Source organism: Crocuta crocuta, unplaced genomic scaffold, assembly GCF_008692635.1.
Source record: "Crocuta crocuta isolate KB4526 unplaced genomic scaffold, BGI_CrCroc_1.0 scaffold20, whole genome shotgun sequence".
NCBI lineage: Eukaryota > Metazoa > Chordata > Mammalia > Carnivora > Hyaenidae > Crocuta > Crocuta crocuta.
The window spans coordinates 6,175,153-6,198,413 of record NW_027527932.1 but is presented as its reverse complement, the minus strand read 5'-3'; the positions used below and the strand labels follow the sequence as shown (position 1 = coordinate 6,198,413).

The 23,261-nt window shown below is 38.4% G+C and overlaps 1 protein-coding gene across 1 annotated transcript in view; it reads left to right on the top strand.

Annotated features, from left to right (window-relative positions):
• Positions 1-23,261, top strand: part of RAB2A (RAB2A, member RAS oncogene family) — a 64,408-nt gene that overhangs the window by 30,730 nt on the left and 10,417 nt on the right. Inside the window, exons 4-6 of the mRNA XM_077751817.1 lie at positions 2,831-2,913; positions 3,324-3,416; positions 11,955-12,066. Of these exons, the coding sequence (XP_077607943.1) occupies positions 2,831-2,913; positions 3,324-3,416; positions 11,955-12,066 (288 nt within the window). The remainder of the gene's footprint in view (positions 1-2,830; positions 2,914-3,323; positions 3,417-11,954; positions 12,067-23,261) is intronic.

The following is a 23,261-nucleotide window of genomic DNA, read 5'->3' as shown; positions in this document are numbered from 1 at the left end:
TTTACAGAACTCACACAGCTATATTGGGAGCCGATATGCTTATGGCAACTCCTAACCAGGTTTTTTTGGTGCTGTGCACTTAGCCAGTCATCCAGTTTCCAGTTTCATTAAATGCTTTTCTCTTCAACACCTTCAGCTACTATTAGGAATCCCTCTACAAATAATACTACTACATCCTGTTCAGTTTCAAGCTTCTAAAATTTTTTTAAGCCAACACCTTATATTGAAGAGGATCAAAATAACATCTATATTTCCTAAGTTGACATTCAATTTTGTGTAAAACATTTTAGGTTAATCATCATTTGGTCAGGTTATACTAATGTATTTTTTTTTTTTAATGTTTATTTATTTTGAGAGAGAACATGAGCAGGGGAGGGGCAGAAAGAGAGAGGGAGGGAGAAAATCCCACATGTCAGTACAGAGCCCGATGTGGGGCTCAAACCCATGAAGCATGAAATCATGACCTAAGCCGAAATCAAGAGTCCGACACTTAAGCAACTGAGCCACCCAGGTGCCCCTATTAATGTATTCTTTAAAAACTAGATTACTTCGATTTAATATGTTCAGGATAACCATTGGACTAGCTTTATGCAGGTGATTGTCGTTTAACATTTTGTGAATAGTTATGGAAGCCATAGTAAAAACAAAAAACTTTAATGGGCAAGATTTAGTTCAAGGCCGTCAATGACATTAACAGATTAGACCAGTGTGTAGAATGTCTTTCTTACCAGTCAGGTCTCAAGAATTTGAAGTCTTCTGAATACTGATCTTTGCTTATTATAAAGTAATGTAGATTTTTTAAGATATATAGTTGTGTTCATAGTGCTCACTTGGAATGTTTGGGTTTTCATTTGCTTGAATTTCGGTTTAATTTGTAATGGTAGGCAAAACCTGATTGAATGGATTTCGCGTAAGGCGATGCATTATGTACAAAATTCCGTATCGTCACGTTTGTTTTTGGTAAAACAATACGGGAAGAATGGAAATGGTGTATAGATGTGGTTTTTCTTCTTTTTAAAAGTCTGTTTTCTCTTTGACTAAAAATCTTTTTTGTATTATTTACCAAGACTCTTTTGTTGGCATATATAATTCATAGTGAAATGACTCTCTAAAAAATGTAGTCCTTAGTTTTCCCACACTAAGCAGTTGAAAAAGGAATTCCCATAATGCTTGCAATTTGAACTTGGATTTGAAAGGACTTCTTTGGAAAGATATATCTCAATAAATTATATGAAAACAATTTTAATGAATTTCCTGCTTCCAGCTACGATCATCTAATGTTTTAACCTCAAACTGTATGAATTGAGTTGGCTTTCTGTACACTTCCTTTAAAGTTCTGAGGATGCAGTTTAGCATACGACATTATTCTAAAAGTGCCGGAATTGCTCGGAGGTTACCAAGAGAGGGTCTCATTTTTAGTTTTCACACAGGAGAAGTGACTTTTACTGAATCTTGGGGTGGTAGGATTTACCAGCGTCCTCTTATTTAGGGGGAACAGAGTAATGACCACTTTGTGTACTTGATTAAGACATTAGGATGCATTCTCTCATTTGAAAGGCTTTCTCTGCCTGCGGTGGTGTGCCAGACCCAGAGCTAGGCCCTGGGGGTCCAGACACGCAGCTAGGCCCTGGGGGTCCAGACCTGGAGCTAGGCCCTGGGGGTCCAGACCTGCAGCTAGGCCCTGGGGCTGGGGAGCACTGGAGGCGCAGGTGGAGCGCCAGGGCCGGAGGAACAGGTGGAGCGCCAGGGCCGGAGGAACAGGACCGGCAGTGGCAGTGCCGAGTGTTAGAACAAGGCGGAGCCTGAGCCTCGGACTTCAGAGGGTGGGAAGGAGTTAGTAGTTTGATTGGAAGGTAAGAACTCAGCCAACGAACATGAATATTTTTCAGCTTAGTAGATTTTTGAATACAAAACATTGGGGAAACTGGCTTTGTGTTTCCTTACTTTACTTACGTCTTTTCTCTTAAAGGTAGAAAGTGATTAAAGATCTAAAAGTATTTTTGATCAGAACTGTCTCACTTTTAAACCCTGAGGCAGTCCTGTATATCCCTACCAGCCTTCGTGCCTCCCGTAAAAGAGAGAAATTAACTAATTTTGCATAATCTCTGAAATCTGTTTTCACAAGTGGATAAAAGATGACTTTTACATCCTGTTGCTTTCTGACAAGCATTATATATCAAATACAGAAGAAATTGATTAAGTGTGGAGAAAAAAATTATATAAATTAAATTCAGAACCATTTTCTGTTTTTCATAATAAAATGATGGCTCAAAGAATTCCATCTGATGACTGTTGAAAGCTCACTGCAGTTTATGATATAACTGATAAAATCTGCATCCTTGGCCTTCCAACAACCTTTACACCAGCAGATGGTGGGCGTAAAGATGTCATTCATCATTTATTTACAATGGACTTTATTTATTCTAGTGTCAACAGCTGCCCCAGGGAGTGGGTTATTGAATTCAAATGTGAGGCTCTGGGTTATTTGCTTCCTTTCAAATTTGTCTTCAGAGCTTAGTTGCTAGGAGTCCATTCTGTGTTCTAATAATGATTCATGTATTGTGAAGCCATTCAGTAAATTGGGTTGTCAGGGATTGCCAAAAAAGGTTTAGAGGTCTTGTTGGGGGCAGTTGTTGGGAGGGGGTGTGTGCGTCTGGTTGACTTGAGACTTACTGTTAGTATTTCGTGACTTTTTCCTAAGACTGGGGAAGTTAAGTTTTCTTTTTCTTTGCCCACTCATTCCCTACCTGCCCAGATTCTGTATATGCGTAAAAAGAAAATATAGAAGACAGTTGATTAAAGCAAACTCTCACTTTTTCTTTCCTCACAGGCAGGGCAGGAGTCCTTTCGTTCCATCACAAGGTCATATTACAGAGGTGCGGCAGGGGCTTTACTAGTGTATGATATTACAAGGTGAGAACTTGAAAATGTGTCCGTTCATTTGGTCATTGCAGAGACTTTCTCTACATAAATATGGTTGCCCATTATAATAGTATGGTTTTTGCCTTTATGCCCTGGCCATTTGACTTTAAAACTTAGGTGTCTTTAATCAAACTTATATTTACTACAGAAATCTGCAACTAAATTGTTTTCTTATCTAAATAAACACCGAAGTTAATCAATTTGGTAATATTATTTATGCATTCGAATTTTCTAAAGTGAGGTTACTTTTAGTTTTCCAGATACTGTACTTGAGATCTGCTTCTCATTACATAAGTGGATATGGCCGAAAATAGTTACCTTGAATGGAATGTTTACTGTTTGTTGCACACTACGAGGGGAAACACTTTGAAAACAGCAAACAGATTTTCTCTTGTTTTTAGGAGAGATACATTCAACCACTTGACAACCTGGTTAGAAGATGCCCGCCAGCATTCCAATTCCAACATGGTCATTATGCTTATTGGAAACAAAAGGTAAAATAATTATTTAAAGCTTCTTTGCATTAGTGATGAAGACTGTGGATGGCAGGTTGTGTGATAACTGTTGCGGTGCTTATCTTCTACGCGTGCCCAAATGCAAGTTATTGATTTCTTAAATTACAGAATTTTGAAAATCCTAAGATGATGATTTCAGTTTTTAAAATACAGATGATGGCGTTGTTGGAAATCATCATCGTCGTTGTTGTTGTTATTATTATTATCAGAAATAGTTTTTGTTGGAAGGTAAACTTTTAAGTAATAATCTGAAGGAAGTTCATCTGATTAGCATTTGAAATAAATCACACTGAAATATTTGGGGAGTAGGTCACTGTTAAGTACGGTCCAAATTATTTTAAATACTTCACAGTAGACCGTGTGTGCAGAGTTCAGAAAAATATTTTTTCTTTTTTTTTTTAAATAACTTAATGTGCATTACAAGTTCATACAATACATATATTAATCAGGTATATTTTCACTGAAAGCCCTGAAACACTTTAATGCTCTTTAGTAGAAATCATATGAGTTCTTTTATGCTTACCTCTGAGGCTTTATATTCATGTCATCCTAATGTTATTTCTTTAGTTTCATTTCGTTTTATATCTCTAGGGAGCATTATTTGCAGTCAGTGTCTTTATGCCATTCATTTAACGTAATAGTATGTGGGAAAATGGTTTTTTGACCATAGTTTCTCTAAACTTAGAGAATGTGGGAAAGTTTTCACTAATTTTAGTAGAAAATTACAGTGGCAGCAAGTAAAATTAGTATTTTAAATTTTCATACCTTTATTGCACCAGTGTTTTCCTTGTGTCTGAAACACAGTGAGTGGCAACTTACTGATGGCTTAAATCTGACTGCTGTGTCTGAGGACCTAATGGTCCCAGGATGCAAAGGAAAAGCGTAATACACACAAAGGTGATCTCGCTACAAAATGAAATAATAATTGTAATTATGGAGGTGTCGGCTGACACCTGTGGTGGTGATCATAGTGTGTCATATAAGTGTACCAAATTAATACATTGTACAACTTAAACTTACACAGTGTTATATATCAATTATACCTCAATAAAAAAATAATCCCTAAATAATTCTTAAGAAAGCATTTTCTTCATATCCACTTGATCCCCCAGCTCTAAACTAGTTACCATCATCTTCCTAAATTTCCTATATTAGGTGATTACTTTCTTATACTTAGAGTCCTTCAGTCAAAATAAAACAAAAAAACAAAACAAAAACCCCAAACCTAAATAAATGGAGAGATATACTGTATTCATTGATTGGAAAACTAACATTTTTGAGAGGGCAGGTCTTCCCACACTGACCTAAAGATTCATTGTAATCCCAATCAAAGTTGTTTAGGCTTTTTTTAGAAAGTAGAAATTAGCAAGCTCATTATTTTAAAATGTACAAAAATGCAGAGGTCATAGAATAGCCAAAGTTGGAAGGATCCACTGGTGTCACTGTTCTGATTCCAAGGTTTATTATAAAAGTACTACAGTCAGTTTAGTCTGGTACTGACATAGACAGACATATATCAGTGGAAGAGAGCAAGAAGTCCAGAAGCAGATTCATATGTGTATTGTCAGTAACTTGTTACAAGAGTGCCAGACGGATCGGTGAGGGAAGCATGACATGGTGCTGAGACAGTTGGATAGCCATGTGGGGAAGAAGAGAGAGAACCTTGACCCTTACCTCACAACTTATACAGAAATTAACTAGGAGTGGGGCAACTGGGTGGCCGAGTCTGACTCTTGATTTCGACTCAGGTCATGATCTTACAGTTGGTGTGATCAAGCCCCATGTTGGGCTCTGCGCTGTCAGTGCAGATCCTACTTGGGATTCCTTTCCTCTGCCCACACTCCCCCACCCGCCCAGTGCACATGCACGTGCTCTCTCTCTCACACACACAAATAAATAAATAAACAAACACTTTTTTTAAATTAACTAGAAGATGGGGCACCTAGGTGGCTCAGTCGGTTCATCGTTAAACTTTGGCTAAGGTCATGATTTGGCAGTTCATGAGTTCGAGCTCTGTATCAGGCTCTGCTGACAGCTTGGAGCCTGCTCCAGATTCTGTGCTTCCCTCTCTCTCTGTACCTCCCCTGCTCGCACTCTGTCTCTCTCTCAAAAATAAATAAACATTAAAAAATTAAACAAAAATTAACTGGAATTGGATCATAGATCTAAATGTAAGAGATAAAAATATTTTAAAATTCTAGAAGAAAACACAGAAATTGAGTGACTCTGGTTTTGTCCAAACTATTTTAAATGGTACAAAAAACATAAAAGGGAAAGAAACAACTATATATTTGACCCTTGTGAACACTGTGCAGTCAGACATTCGATTCCCTAACTACTTAACTGCTAATAGCTTACTATTGACTGGAAGCCATACTGATAGCAAATAGTTGATTAACACGTATTTTGTATTTTTTATATCTTAAATACTGTATTCTTATAATAAAGTAAGCTGGAGAAAAGGTAATTATTAAAAAAATCACAATGAAGAAAAATATGTTTACAGTACTGTACTGTATTTATTGAAAGAAATTCACATGTAAATGGACCCCTGCAGTTCAATCCCATGTTGTTTAAGGATCAACTCAACAAAATTGAAAACTTTTGCTCTTCAAAAGACATTTTCAGGGCACCTGGGTGGATCAGTCAGTTCAACGGCCAGCTTTGGCTCAAGTCACCATCTCAGGATTCACGAGTTTGTGCTGTCAGCACAGAGCTCGTCTCTCTCTCTGCCCCTCCCTGCTCACACACTTTTTCTCTCTCTCGAAAATAAACATTTAAAAAATAAAAAGAGTTTTAAAGACAGTTTCAAAAATGAAAGGCAAGCTACAAGCTAGGAGAAAATATTAACCTTATAAAACATATAATGGCAAAATATTTGTATCTACAATATATGAAGAATTGTTACAATTCATTAATAAAAAGACAGCCCAATTTTTTAAAGGAGTGAAAGATCTGAACTAGCACTTCACTGAAGAAGATGTATAGTCGGCAAGTAAGCAAATAAAAAATATTTAACACCACTAATCATGGGGGAAATGCAAATTAAAACCTCAGTGATATATCAAGGCGCCTGGGTGACTCAGTCGGTCAGTGCCTCAGTCGGTTGGTTAAGTGTCCAACTTCGAGTCAGGTCATGATCTCGCAGTTCGTGGGTTTGAGTCCCGCAACAGGCTCTATGCTGACAGCTCAGAGCCTGGAACCTCCTTCAGATTCTATATCTCCCTCTCTCTGCCCTTCCCCCACTCATGCTCGCTCACTCACTCTCTTTCGAAAATAGACATTAAAAAAATCTCAATGATTTATCATTACACGCTCATTAAAATAGGTAAAATCAAAAAGATTAACATAACAAGTATTGGCAAGGATGTAGAGGAACTGAAACTCTTACTGCAGGTGGGAATGTAAAATGATACAGCCAGTTACAGAACAACTTGGTAGTTTCTCTAGAAAGTAAATATGCATCCGACAAAACACCAAGGCATGCCTTTCCTAGGTATTTACCCAACATAAACATGTTTTTATAGGGCCACACAAAGAATTATACATAAACACTCTAGCAGCTTTATTTATAAAAGCCCCAAAGTGAAAACCACACACGTTTCAAAGAATTAAGTAAATGGATAAATTGTGATACAGTCCTACAGTGGAGTACCACTCAGCAATAAAGAAGAATGAGACATTGATACATGCAACAAAGCAGATGGATCTCAAAGTAATTATGCTAAGGGACGCCTGGGTGGCTCAGTTGGCTAAGGGTCCAACTTAGGCTCAGCTCGTGATCTTGTGGTTCGTGGGTTCCAGCCCCACATCGGGCTCTTTGCCAACGGCTGAGAGCCTGGAGCCTGCTTCAGAGTCTGTTTGTCTGTCTGCCTCTCTCTCTCTCCCCTCACCCCTACTCGCTCTCTCTCAAAAGTAAACATTAAAAAAAAATTATTCTGAGTAAAAAAAACCCAGACAGAAATGAAGGCATTTAGTCAAGACATATATTTATATAAAATCCTGGAAAATGCAGAAAGCAGGTCATGAGTTGCCTAGGGTAAAGTGGAGGAAAGGATGGATTATTGTGGGGTCTGAGAAAACTTAGGAGAGGTGAACGGCTTCATGGTACACATGTCAACCTGTGAAACTCATTTTATATTAAATATGTGGTTTCTTTTATGTCAATTATATACTACAATAAAGTTGTTTAAAAAATAAAGTAAATAGCATTATATTGTATAGATTTAATTTTAGAAAAAAATTATTTTAGTAGAAATCAAGGTTTGCTGTTATTTACGTAAGTGATATTTCAGTTATAAAAGGCCAATTATTATTTTTTGTGACTAGAAGTGCCTTATCGTCTTGGCTTTTGCCCAAGACCTTTTCGGGTTTTCTTTCTTCATTGAAATTATCTCACTAAACGTTTTAAGATGAAGGCTATTATCAGGAAACTTTAGTCCTTAGAATATGGAAGTGTTCTTATTACCATTTAGTGGTGATGTGTGAAGTAATAAGAGAAGGATCTTGGAGAATAAAGAGTATTTTCGTACTTTTAATCTTACCAGCGTTTTCCTTGTGTCTCAGACACGGTGGGCTGCCACTTACCGACGGCTTAAACTTTGTTCCTGCCCATGAGCAGCTTATAGTCTAACTGTGAAAAGGAAAAAGCATATTACAAATAATAAGTGTTTCTCATGATTATAGATGAGTGGCCCTTATCATTAAAAGTATAGTAGTGATGAATTGACAATAAACTATTTGTAAAAAAAAAAAAGTATAGTAGTGATGGAAAGGCATTTTAAGGAAGAAACTAGGAGAAAGGGACAAAGAATGTATGACGTACAAAGAGTGATAGGAAGGAGCAGAGATAAATGAGGTAATTATTATTAGATGAGGTGAATTGGGGTAGACATGGAAACAGGGAATAGGCAGTTTTTGAATTAGATGAGTTAAGCAGTAGGGAGCCAGTGAAGGGATTTGAGAAGGGCAGTGACCTAGTCAGAGTGACAGATGACACAGGTTTTTCGAACTCTGGCATTTTAAATTGGTTACACAAGAAATAGGAAGCAGAGTCTACAAAGATGAAAAATTCTTAATAGTCAAGGATTATATCACAAATGCTAAACTAAAAGGGGGCATGAATTATGGTTTAGGAAAGAAGGATAGTTAAGTAATGAAAACCATTTAAATGGGATTATTGGGAATGAAGAGCCAGACGACAGTATGATTTTTATACCTGGAAAACTGAGGAAACAAGTAAAGAAGGGTATGATAAAAAAAGAAGGATCATGCATTCTTTTAGGTTTCCTATCTTTATTTATTTTTTTATTTTTTTAGTCAGCTCCTTGCCCAACGTGGGGCTACAACTCACAATCCTGAGATTGAGTCAGATGCTCTACTGAGTCAGCCAGCCAGGTGCCCCAAAAGATCGTGCATCCTAAATTGCCACCTTTTTTTTTTTTTAAACAATCCCTCAAACGTACGTGTCTTTAACCCTCTTTGCTAAGACGCCATTTGCAAATGCAAACATAATCAGAGATCGTGGGAGTGGAAAACCGTAATTTTATCCTAAAGTAAGTATTATTTAAATATGGCATAGGCCTAAAATGGGACAAAGGTACTTGAGGGAAAAGGTATTTCCTTGAAGATTTTGTGTAATTCAAATATAATATGCCCTTAAGAACGATCTTCAGATAAGGACGGTGAATTCCCTTAACGTGTGTCCATATCACTATTGCTAGTGTTTCCCCCATTTTTTATTCCTACTAGAACGGAAGCTCCGTGAGGCCAGGGGTTTGGATTTTTGTCTATTTTGTTGAGTGGTCTGTCCCCAGATGTAGGAGAGGGTTCGGTACACAGGAGGCCCTCAGATTATAGCTGGATAGTTGCTTCTGCTGTAAATATTTGTAAACTTAGTTTGCCTGCCTTTTTCGTTCTCATCTTACGGCTGGTATTTCACAGCAAGGGCGTCTGAATGAACAGTACGACGTATCCTTGTGGTTCCCTCTGTGATGTTCTGTATCAGACTTTCTAACATTTCAGATTTTGAGTATTTTTTTGAGCACTTCCACCACTGGATGCTTAGATGACATTTTATAAATTGTAAATTATTTTTTAAAGTGTAACAACTGTGAAAGTTAAAGTCACTCAGAAATTTCAATTACATAAACAACGGTGACTGATAAAGACCTGAGTGACAACTTTGTAAACATAATTGACAGCTTATTCTGGTCAGCCAGCTTTAATAAAGGTACCCAGTTCCTGGTGAATTTTGTAAGGGTTAAACAGTGGCATTAACATTAGGTAGTTGAGGCTCTACCATCTTTGTTTCATCTCTAATTTGTGTGATGTAAGTTTGCATAAAATACTAACGTTCTTTACTGTGCACTCAGTAAAAATAGTACTGTGAAAGACTGCAAAGTTACATGGGAAAATGATCCACAATATACATTAAGTGAAAAAAAGTCAAAATACAACAGTGGGTATGAACGTATTCCAGTAGGAAGAAATAGACAATACAAGTGTGAATTTATCACGTGTTGATGAGGATTGTGATACAATGGGAACTTTCAAACACTGCGGCTAGGACTGTAAATTATATAACGGTTTTGGAAGCAACTTTGTACCAAGTATGTGTTCGAGTGCAATGGCTTTTGAGCTTTTTGATTGGACTTATAATAAATGCATTTTATATCATGCCCCTGATACACAAATTTCATGCATACCTACATAAAAAACAGAAATTCCATGAAACAATGGGTGATGCACTTATATTTTCTACTTTATTCCTTACTATTCACTGAGTCATGGCACAGTTTGAGAAATACTACCTTTGAAAAGCTTTGGCACATATACACCAAAAAGTATAAAAATTTTTATCATATATAATGAAAAATTATAAATAACTTTGTCAAACGGAAAATTAAAAAATAAATTGTGTTAGAGTGTCTGGGCAGCTCAACGGAGTAAGCATCGGACTTGGGCTCAGGTCATGATCTCAGGGTTTGTGGGTTCAAGCCCCAGGTTGGGCTCTGTGCTGACAGCTCAGAGCCTGGAGCCTGTTTCAGATTCTGTGTCTCCCTCCCTCTCTGCCCCTCCCCCACGCACACTGTCTCTCTCTCTCACACAAAAATAAATAAACATTTAAAAAATAAATAGGGGGCGCCTGGGTGGCTTAGTCGGTTAAGCGTCCGACTTTCGCTTAGGTCATGATCTCGCGGTTCGTGGGTTCGAGCCCCACATCGGGCTCTGTGCTGACTGCCAGCTCGGAGCCTGGAGCCTGTTTCAGTCTGTGACTCCCTCTCTCTCTGACCCTCCCCTGCTCACGCTGTCTCTCTCTCTCTCTCTCCTAGAAATAAATAAAACATAAAAAAACAATTTAAAAAAAATAAAAAATAAAAAAAAATGAAAATAAAAAATAAATAGTGTTGCCTTCATTCAATGGACTTATAATACAGCAGGAAAACATTAAGAAACTAGATCTACATATATTGTATTGATAAATCTGGAAAACATCATGTTGACCAAAATTAACAAGTTGTTGAATGATAGCTACATCCGAATTTTTTTTAATGTGCAAAATACCCAGTTTATTATATGGCTTTAAAATTAAGTACCTGTATAACCAGCATGAGAGTGAAAACACCAAATACAGACAAGTGGTTCCCTCAGAAGGAAGAAGGAAAGGAATGAGATGAGGAACAGACACACGCACACAGGAGGTGAATCAACTGTAACTTGACTTTATTTCTTAACAGTAAAGAAATTTGATACAAATGTCAAAATACTATGTCAGGGCTAGATGGAAGTACGTGATTAGTCTAGTCTTCATCCTTTTCTGTGTGTTTAAACTCTTTTATAATAAAGATTAAACATTCACAATAAAACACACTTGAAGGACACTGGTACTTCCCCCCACCCCCACCTTACCAGTACAATTCCTGTAGGATAAAATGAGTATCATGCTTGCCCCAAAACTTCTGGCTAGACTTTTGTTTCTTTCTCTCTTTTTCTGTTTACAGTTTTACTAGGAGTGAAACCAAATGAGATTAATAATCTAATTAATGTTTCTTTAGTACTTTGGGTTTTATTAAGCAGTTTCTTTCCTAGAGCTTCTGAAAATTATGTGATTTATTTTTTAATCACATTCGTAGAAACTCAGTCTGGCTGAATAATGAGACTAGTGCCGATGTACTGTCTTGAATTATTATTTTGAACAAAACCATCCCCTTGTTTGGGAACCCACTATACTCAGAAGCAGAATGTTGGGTAGATGTTCCATTTAGGTTTCTCTTACTTGTAGCGTTCGAGGACTCCAACTCAGAGTCTCTCTTCTGTTGGGTTGTTTGTTCTTTGAAACTGACCACTGTGCTCTGTTTTGACCTTCATAAGACCCGGAATAATGCAGTTGATGGTTATGTGTTAAAAATTAATTGAATAGTCATCACAACTTTGAATCTCATGGTACACTTTCCACAGATGCCTCTGTTTATACTGTGTTTGTTAATAATAAGACCTTTTATTTCCCATATTTAGTGATTTAGAATCTAGAAGAGAAGTAAAAAAAGAAGAAGGTGAAGCTTTTGCACGAGAACATGGACTTATCTTCATGGAAACTTCTGCTAAGACTGCTTCCAATGTAGAAGAGGTAAATAAAAGGCCCTTTTAAATGTTTCTCATCTTTTTACTTAATTGAAACGTATTATGTGCTTTCATATTCATTTATTGGTCTATCCCCCATAACCTTTTTAGTGTTTATTATTATAGAGTAGGATAAGTTCTGTTTGAAATGCCTTGTCTTGTAGCATTCATCTTAAATCTCTTAAAGACTCTTAAATTATATTCTGAACCTTCTCTCTAAGCCAAAATGCTTTAACACATCTTTGTATGTAATTATTCTGAGAGGGAAAAAGGAAATAGCAGTAATGAAATTTGGAAATGTATCAAGACAATAAACATTTGTAGCTATTTGTATCTACTTTTTCTTAAATAAGGAAAATATTATATTATTGCTGTATAACAAAAAAAAGCATGGGAATTTTGTCATATGTAGTAAAATTTAAAGTATCTCCGTTATTTTCATTGATCAGCCTGAACTGCTACAAGTTTTCTGAACACATCATGTTCTTTTATGCTTTTTGTATTTGGGTGTGGTATTTATATAATATACACAGATGAGCAGGCAGTTAATTCTCTCTAAGGTAAAAGTGTTGCTACATTCTAGTTTATAATAGACAGGAAAAAGGCTGGGGCACCTGGCTGGCTCAGTCAGCGGAGCATGCGACTCTTGATCTCGGGGTTGTGAGGTTGAGTGTCACGTTTGGTGTGGAGATTGCTTAAAAACAATATCTTAAAACAACAACAACAACAACAAGAAGATAAGTAGTTTGCCTAGAGTACTGCCACCTTCTGGGTAAGAATCTTAGCAGCAGCTGCAAAAAGGGACTCTCAAGAGTAAATGATTTTAAAATCTCCTTTTCCTGAGGATAGCAGAGATGAGGTGCTAGGTCGCAGCTAACACTATGCCTTTGATGTTAGTAAACAGTGAGTAAATATTTATTAGGATTGTACTTAGAGCTCTTCTCATTAACTTTCGAACCCAGAAGTAGACTACAGTTATTCAACAGCGTTGGTATTTTCCCTGGAAAATTCGTTCTTAGGTAAGATACTGTACTTGTCTATACTTGAAGATGTGCTCTGTGGCTGTCCTTCATGCGTTTCCTACAGCGACCAGTTAATGCTTTACCAGTGTCCAGGAATTACAATTTGCTAACAGGCAAGAGTAACACTGCGCTTTGCACAGCAGACCCAGAGAGAAATTTATTCCGCCTCTTCGTTCAACTTAGACACGTAAAGCTACCTGTTTGAGAGAGCTCCTCCTTTAAGAGGTGTTGCGTTTGAAACCGTAAGGGCCAATGTGGAGATTTCAAAACTTACAAAGCATATCCTTATTAGTTATCTCTGATTTTCTTACTGATTTTGAGAGCCCTGAAGCCAAAACTGTCTACATTTTAATTAAAAGAAAAACATACTATGAGGCATGTGGCCGGCACAGAAGACATACAGCTCTTGATCTCGGGGTTGTGAGTTTGAGCCCCACATTTGGCGTAGAGATTATTACTTAAGTTAATAAAACTACTCTGAAGTCAGATAACAAAACATCAACTACTATAAAGTAATCCTGGATTTCTAGCTTTGTTTCTGATGATGTTGTGTTCATTTTCCTTATTCTTAACCAGAAATAGTAGGTATTTTATTTCTAAGCAGCAAATTACTATTGACATTTGGCTGACCACTTAAATAAATTCCATTAATGTTTTGGCCGCATGTATTACAGAAATCCTGTATATGTGGTTAATAATAATAATTATTTAAATTTTATCTGGGCAGGAATTTCCCATACTCTTGAGAGAACTTAACTTTGTAAATTAATTTGCCTCTCAAAAGCCAGGGATATTAAGAAATAATCTTTTTAAATCTCATTTTAAAAGATTTACAGACAAGCATTACATAATATAATCATCCATGAGATTTTACCTAACAGCTAACAATCTTTCATGATAAAGTATTTTGAGAAGGTAGAGGACCGTTCTGTGATCCACAAAGGGAAAAATCAAACCTGAATCTCTCATGACTTAGCAACTTACTGACCAACAAAGCAATAACCAAAGGGCTTCAGCATCTAGAAAAAATGGAGTAGACTTACTCACCTCTCCCACCTGCCAACTAGAGGTAAAACTCTGAACATTGTATGTAAAACAATCACAGGAAGGCTGAAAGGTGGTGAGAGGACCAGCTAGGGACTGTGGAGTCTGGGGAAAGTGACCCAGCACTGATTTTCCTTGGTTTTCTTCAGATCAGGCGCTAGAGAAACTGGCAATCCAGAAAGGCCAGCAGGTGCTGGGGGAAAAAGAGAAGCCTGCCTTCTAGTCAGAGGACCAGCAAAGCCTATTAGGAAGAAGATAACCATTCTACTACAGCCAAACATGACAGAAAATTATGGTGCTGCTTCTACCATCAGGTTGCTGTAATAAGGTTCTCCCACACTCACCATTGTCCTGTGTTACTGGGGTCAGAAGAAGCCAGCAAAAGTATAGGTTTAAATAAGGTCCAGAGTCTCATAATACAGAAGCCCGGATGGCCAGATTTCATTAGATAATCACTCCTCATATCCAGAACCAGGAAGATCTCACACTGAACAGAAAAAAAAAAAAAAAAAGAATCAGTAGATACTAATAGCAAAATGACAGAGATGTTGGAACTATCTAAGAAGATTTTTTTAGGCAGCCGTCATAAAAATGCCTCAACAACTAGGAGCACTTAAAACAAGTGAAAAATAGTCTCAACAATACAAATAGAAGTAAGGGGGGGCTCAGTCGGTTAAGCATCTAATTCTTGATTTCGGCTCACAGTATGTTAGTTTGAGCTCTACATAGGGCTCTGCGCTGACAGCTCGAAGCCTGCTTGGGATTCTCTGTCTTCCTCTCTCTGTGTACCTCCCTCTCTCTCCCCCTCCCTCCCTCTCTCTCCCTCTTTCAAATAATAATAATAATAATAAACATTTAAAAAGGATGTAGGTAAAAAGGACCAGATAGAAATTTTAGAACTGAAAAGTATAATAATTGACATAAAAAAGCACAGTGGATGAGATCAACAGCAGAATGAAGGGGACAAAGGAAAGAAATAGTGAACTGGATGATAGAATAATAGAAACCACTCAGTCTAAACTACAGAGAGAAAATGGACTGGAAAACAAAAATGAGCAGCGCTCAGGGACCTGTGGAGCTGTAACACAAACCCTGACATTGTGTTATCAGATTCCTAGAAGGAGAGAAGAAAGATGTCCTAAAAAGTACTGAAAGAAGTAAAGACTGAAAACTTCCCAATGTGGCAGAAGACATAAACCTCTAGATTCAAGAGGCTGAGCCAACTCCAAACAGGATAAACCCAAATGAATCCACACCAAGCCAAACTTCTGTCCGTAGTCACATCTCTGAAAGCTAAAGACAATTTTGACAGCAGTGAGAAATACCTTACCCAGTTCAATAACAGATTTCTCATTAGAAACAATGAAGGTCAGAAAGAAATACACAGCAGTTTCAAGAGCTGAAAGAAAATAATGTTCAGGATGCCAGAACTAGCAAAAATAATTTTCTCTTTTTTTAAATATTTATTTATTCTTAGCATGAGCAGGGGAGGGGCAGAGAGAGGGAGATGCAGAATCTGAAACTGGCTCCACACTCTGAGCTGTCAGCACGGAACCTGCCATGGGGCTTGAACTCACGAACTGTGAGGCCATGACCCAAGCCAAAGTCGGATGCTTAACCAACTGAGCCACCCAGGCACCCCAAGAATGCCTTTCAAGAATAAATGAAAATGGAGACATTATCAGGTGAAAGATAACTAAGAATTTGTTAATACAAGATCTGCTCCAAAACAATGGCTAATGGAAGTTATCTAACAGAAATGAAATGATAAAAGAAGGAATCTTTGATAAGCAAAAGTATAGATAATGTTGTACATAGAGGAAATATCATAAACCATGGCAGAGAAAGGGGACATCAGGGGAGGTGAGGTTTCTATACTTCATCTGATTTGGTAAAATGACAACACTAGTAGACTGGGATGTATAAAGTTTTATACATATAAATGCAATACCTGGAGTAACTACTAAAAAATATCCAAAGGGATACACTAGGTAAATGAGTATCTAAAAAACCATAGATAAATGAGGAATTTTTCAAAAAGTTCAGTTAACTCTCAGGCAGAAAAAAGAAAACCAAAAACAGTAACAAAAATCCAAATGGCAGACTTAAGCCCTCACATAGCAATAATTATATGAAATGTACACAAATCAAAAGAAATTGGCAGAAAGAATTAAAGAGCAACTATCTGAGTGTCTACAAGAAACTCACTTCAAGTATAATGATATAGGCAAGTTGAAAATGTATGGGAAAGATAACGCATACAAACATTAACCAGGGAAAGGCAAGAGTGGCTCTGTTTAGACTTAAGAACAAAGAAAATTGCCAGAGACAGACATTACATAGTACCAAAAGAGTCTGCCAGGAAAACCTAGCAGTCTTAAATATGGATGTATCAAATAACAGACCTATCAGATAATTGAAGCAAAAACCAGTAAAGCAACTGGAAATAAACTAGACAATGGAATTAAACCAGAAGTCAATAAAAGTCTCCAATGATGATTATGGATTTGTCTATTTCTCCCTTCAGTTCTATTAGTTCCGGTTATCAGTAAGTGATAACTGGAAAGAACATGTCCAGAGATCTGGAAACTAAACAACACACACTTCTGAATAATCTGGGTCAAGGGGACATCTTAAAGGAAATCTAAAACTGCATTGAAGTGAATGAAAATGAAACTGCAGCATACCATACATACTCGAATCGGAATTGAAGACCACTTCGCAGCTTATTAAAAAGCATCTACAAAAACCCACAGCTAACATTGTAATTATGATAAAAGGCTGAATGTTTTATCCCTTAGATCAGGAACAAGGCAAGGCTGTTTGTGCTCATCGTTACTTAAGATATTGGTGAAAACTATAGCTAGTTCAATAAAGCAGGAAAGGCAGATAAAGGCACAGTTAATAAGTGAGTTCAGCAAAATTACAAGATAATAANGGGGGGGGGGGGTGCATGGCTGGCTTAGTCAGTAGAACATGCAACTCTTGACCTTGGAGTCATGAGTTCAAGCCCCATGTTGGGCATAGAGTTTACTTTTAAAAAATCTGTTGTATTTCTGTATATAGCAATGAACACCAAAATTTAAAATATAATACCATCTATAATCACACCAAAAGAAAATGAAATACCTAGCATAAATCTAAAAATAACATGAACAAGACATGTGTGCTCTAAACTGCAAAATGCTGGTGGAAGAAATTTAAAAAGATCTGAATAAATGGAGGGATGTACTATGTTCATTGTTTGGAGTATCCTACCTAATAAAGATGTCATTTCTTCACAAATTGACATAGAGATATAACCCAATTCCTATCAAAATTCCAGTAAGATTTTACTGTAGATATTTGACAGCGTTATTTTAAAATATAATTAGAAGGCCAAAGGACCTAGAATAGTGAAAACAGTTTTGGAGAAGAATGAAGTAGGGGAGTCCCTCTTTGATTTCAAACCTTAATGTACACTGTGTGATACTAGTAAAGGAATAGATCCGTACGGGAGTAGGACAGAATAGAGGACCCATAAATAGACCCCACACAGATATGCCCAGCTGATTTAACAAAGGTGCAGAAACAACTCACAGAGGAAGATAGCCATTTCAATAAATGGTGTTCTAGCAGTTGGACTCCTTAGGCAAAAAAAAGAAAAGAAAGAAAAAGAAAAAACATACAAAAACTAACTCAAAACAGATCATATGTCCAATGTAAAACATTCAGATATTTATCCTTTGTAGGGAAAAAAGGAGAAAATCTTCATCTAGTGGTAGTCATGCTTGTCAACTAAAAGGATAAGCCATAGAAGGAAAAATAGGCAAGTTCTCCTTTAAAACTTTTGCTCTATGAATGATCGTGGTAAGAGAACAAAAAGGCAGTCTACAGACTGGGAGAAAATACTTGTGAATATCCAACAAAAGACTAGTATCTAGAATAAAAAAAACTCTTAAAACTCAATAGTTAAAAAAAAATCAGTCCAGATAGAAAATGGGCAAAAGATGTGACCAGAGATCCATCACAAAGGATATGTAAATAGAAAAGAAGCACTTGAAAAGGTATTCAGCATCATTAACTGTTAGGGAAATGCAGTGTAAAACCTCCATGAGATAGCACACTACACACCCATTAGAACAGCTAAAATAAAAAAGCAACATCATCAAATGCTGACAAGGATATGGAGCAACTAGATCCCTCATCCGTTACTGGTGGGAGTGTGAAATGATACAGCCACTCTGGAAACAGTTCAGGGGTGCCTGGCTGGCTCAGTCAACAGAGCAAGCGACTCTTGATCTCAGGAGTCCTGAGTTTGAGCCCCATTGTTGGAGATAGAGTTTACTTAATAAAAATAATAATAATATGTTTAAAATTAAAAAGAAAACTAGTGGTGCCTGGCTGTCTCAGTCAGTGGAACATGCAACTCTTGATCTCAGGGTTATGGGTTCAAACCCCACGTTGGGTGTAGAAATTACTTAAAAATTAAAAAAAAAAAAAACCTAGAGATTCAACTACCTACCGGTTGTATCTCTGAGCATTTATCCCAGAGAAATGAAGATTTCTGTTTAACCCAAAAGCCAGTACATAGATGTTCATAGCATCTTTATTCACAGTAGCCAAACACTGGAAACAACCTAGATGCCCTTCAACAGACCAGGGGTTAGACTAAGTAATATAGTACACCCATACCATGGAATACTGCTCAACAAGTAAGAAGGGAGAAACTATTGATACATGCAGCCACCTGGATGAGTCTCCAGAAAACTGTGCTTAGTGAACAGTCAGTCCCAAAAGGTTGCATACTGTCTGGTTCTGTTTATAGGATTTTGATTTTGAAATGACAGAATTAGAGAAATGGGAGCATTAGTCACTGCCAAGTTTAAGGAGGGTGGAACAGAAGTGTGCATGATTGTAAAGAGACAACATGAGGGAACCTTACAATAATGGAAATGTTCTGTATCCCTTTTCAACATTTGGATTGTAACAATGTACTATATACATTTCCAAGGCACTGCCCTTGGGGGAAACCAGGTAAAGGTTACACAGGATGGCTTTGTATTATCTCATAAATCTGCATGTGAATCTATAATTACCTCAAAAAGTTTGATCAAAATACACACACACAATAACCACATACAGGCAACTTTAAAGTTAACCTGTTCTTAAAGATCATAGTGACAGTTAACACAGAAAATTAAGAAGCCTTACAGTAGTGTGAAAAAATACTAATGTGAGAAGGTGGAAAAGTTATAAAACCTTAAGTGATATTTTTTGAATTTACAAAGCACAATTTCTTTTTCAAATTAAGTTATTAATTTTTGTGTTAAATATGTCTCTTTGCGGAGTCTCATTTCTGCACAGAGCAGATTTCTATACAAACAACCAGATTCTTCCATGTTAAATATTGCATTTTAGCTTATGCCTAACAAATGATAAAGTTACGTGGGATTTTTATTATGCATACATAGACTTTCTTAGATTGCTCAGAAGTAACTGAAGAAGAAATTATATTAATATTTAAACTGAGTTCATTCATGACCTTTGTGCATGTCTGCCTTTAAAACCCAATTAGGTATATCATTAAAGTAAAGAGCATTTTTATGACGGTGTATGTTTATGCATTAGTTTATTTTTCTACATCAGCTTTATTGAAGCATTTTGGTCAGCTCACACTAAGATTGATGGCACTGCTATTTTAAATCAATTTAAACACTTGTCACCATTTTAAAAAGTAAACCCATATATCTGTCACCAGGCTTTAGAAGTTAACACCATTTGGACATTTTGATGATCTTGTTTTATTATGTCCTCTGATTTTTAAGCAAATTCCAGAAATATTTTACCTATAAATATTTCATTGGCAGTAATTTAAAAACATATAACGCGATACCATGATTATACCTAACAAACATAGCAGTAATTCCTTAATAATACTACTGCTATCGAGTACGAATGGCACCCTTTTTCTTTGCATTCAGCAGTTACTGCTGGAAAACAAGTACTTGGTTTCTTTGAGGTCAGAGAAGACTAGCAGGGATTGTGTCTGCTGTGAGAAGTGGGCAGGGAGAGCTGAGCGTTTGTCCGGCGTTGGCCTGCCGACAGGTGCTCGCGCCAGTGCCTGTGGCAAAGCCGGCACCTCAGTGGGAACGCGCGCGGCTCGCAAAATTGCCCCATGTTATCACCGGGATTTAAGCAGGAATGAGCCCACTGGAATTAGATCCAAGAGGGATTCGTGATGAAACGTAAGAGATAAATATGCTAGTTTTACAGGGTCCAAAGATTCTTTGTGGCTTAGACTTGGCATTGGAGCACATAGGAATTAGTTTCAGGAAGTTTGCTGGAAGTACTGCGTCTTCTGGTTTTTGCTCTGTAAGACGCGAATTCGCCTCATCATGCCGCCCTCCGTGAGAGAGGAGGTGGGACAGGGTGGGCTGAACCTCACGCTCTGGGCCCAGACAGGAATTGCTTCTCAGCTTACTGCCTGACCTTGGAGGACCCATTTCTGGGAAAGTGGATCATTTGAGCAGTTAAAAGAATGAGACATCTCTCCGAGGGGCCCCTGGGTGGCTGAGTCGCTTAAGCATCCGACTCTGGGTTTCAACTCAGGTCATGATCTCACTGAGTTCGAGGCCCACGGTGGGCTCTCGGCTGTCAGCACAGAGCTGCTTCAGATCCTCTGTCTCCCTCTCTCTGCCCCTGCCCCACTTGCTCCCCTCTCTCTCTCAGAAATAAACATTTACCCCCAAAAAATTTTTAGTAACTAAAAAGGAAAGGAAATTTTTTTTGTCAAATCAGTTGTATTTAGAGCTGTGCTTCTCAGACATTAATGTGTACTCAGATCGCCTGGGAATCCTGTTAAAATGCAGATTCGATTCGGTGGGTCAGGGTGTGGCCTGAAAGGCTGCATTTGGAACTGGCTGTCCGGTGTTGTCACGATGCTGCCCCTGGGCAGGCTCTGGGGAGTGTAGAGACTGAAGTTCATTCAGCTGTTACCTACCCTACCTGCCCAGAAGGACCTGGCTGGCTGCCGTCCTTTCCTGATCCTCAGGGACATTCCTTCAAACGTTTTCCTCCTCTTTTCTCTAGTGATTCTTGGCTCTCGGCATGTAATTACATAATCAAATTTTAACCATTTGAAAAACAAAAACCTATCATTCCCCGTTCTGGATATGTATGTTCTCTTCCACCCTCTAGTAAGATCCGTCTCTGTTTCCTCATTCTTTTCGACACCTCAGTTCACAGGCCGACTCCTCTCCCATGGCCACGGTCACCCGGCACCTCCCAGTTGCCCATCCTAGCCGTCTGTTCTTACGTTAAACAGTCCCTTAAGGAAATTTGACTCTTCAGTAGCCTCTGTCCTTTTTCCTACCCCTTTACAGTCACTTATTCGGTTAATGTAACTTGCGTTCCACTTGTGTCTTCTTGTTTCTGCTGCTGAACATCTCTCCAAGTTACCCTCCTCTGTGATTGACACCCCGTCTGCACCTTGCAGCCCTCCGCACTGGTTCCTCTGAGGTCTTCCTGACAATGAAAACTGAGTGTCACTCCCCGACTTTATTAAAAGCATGTGGTGGGTTTCCCACTGCTTCAGAACCAAACTCATTAGCCTGGAAGACAGGTCCGCTTATTTGCCAACGCCACGCGATGTGCTCCCTGTATTACACTAAGCGCTCATCCGCTGGGAGGCGCTCTTCAAGCCCACCTCCACGCAAAGTGCTCTCTGCCTGCCCTTGGAACGCCCTTTNTCTGCGCTCATTCCAGCCCCTCCTGAGCATGAATTTGTCTTTAGCGCTCCGTCACGACGCTTGTTTTTCGTGTTGCTTCGGCGTAAGGGCAGCCGCACTCCTTGAAAACCCAGGCTGTCTTTTCATCTCTGCATNCCGACCCCCAGTTTCATTACTTCAGCCCTGCCCTCCTCCTCAGTCGTTAATCAGGCCGTGCTTTCGTCCCACTTGTTAACATGTCGGTGGAGTTCTGTCCCAAATCCTCTTTGCCCTAAGCGTTCTAAAACCTGTGTGATTTTTGAAAACCCAGATGATCAGATTGGCTCCTTCTCTGATCAGGAGCTTCCTTCAGTAGCTGCCTANTCTTAGGGGCTCCTGGCTGGCTCAATCTGTTGGGCATCTGACTTCGGCTCAGGTCTGTGGGTTTGAGCCCTGAGATCAGGCTCTGTGCTGACAATTCAGAGCCTGGAGCCTGCTTCAGCTTCCATGTCTCCCTCTCTCTCTGCCCCTCCCCTGCTCGCACTCTCTCTCTGTCTCAAAAATAAATAATTTAAAAATTAATTAATTAATTAAAATAAAATATCTTAAAACTATTAGGGCACCTAGATGGCCCAGTCAGTAGAGCCTGTGACTCTTCATCATGGGGTTGTTCGAGCCCCACTTTGGATGGAGAGACGACTTAAAAGTAAAGTCTTTAGGAGTAATTGGCTGGCTTGGAAGAGCACATGACCCTTCATCAAGGGGTCATGAGTTTGAACCCCATGTTGGGTGTAGAGATGACCTAAATAAAACTGTAAAAAAAATCAAATTAAAAAAATAAAACATTGGAGAATCAGGACTGGAAATTCCTGGCTTAGCTGCTAACATCCTAAAAGATAGAGCCAAGATAATAGCTGAAAGCACAGTCAACTAATGGTCCTCAGAGAGATTGCAGCAACTTGCCAAGCCGTCTACACTGATAGGATAGGTGGATTTCTATGTGTAGGGAAAACACATGACTTGTGTAACTAAGAAGACAAACAGTTTCAAGGCCCTTTGCTAGTATTTGTGTCCTGTCCCAGTACTTGAACACCAACAGACTTAATCTGCATTGAGAGGACATCGTCCTTGCCTTGCGCTGCGTTATGAGTGGTGGTATGGTCTCGCTGTAGGACTGGAACGTGGTGTGGACTGAAGGCTTTGTTTTCCCCTTCACCCTGTTCTCAGTGTCGAGGGTACCACACAGCTCTCCACTGGAAATTTGACTTGACCTTATGAGGCTTCCAGCATCCTTGGAGGAGTAATTTAATAAATATTTATTACTCTCATCCCCTGATTGGAAGATTTTGCTGACTTGCCCCCTTATTTGGCCATCACCCTTAGGGAACTTGAAGGATCATCTAAGCCAAACTAATTTTGAAAGTTCTAACCATTTCCTCTCCTAAACC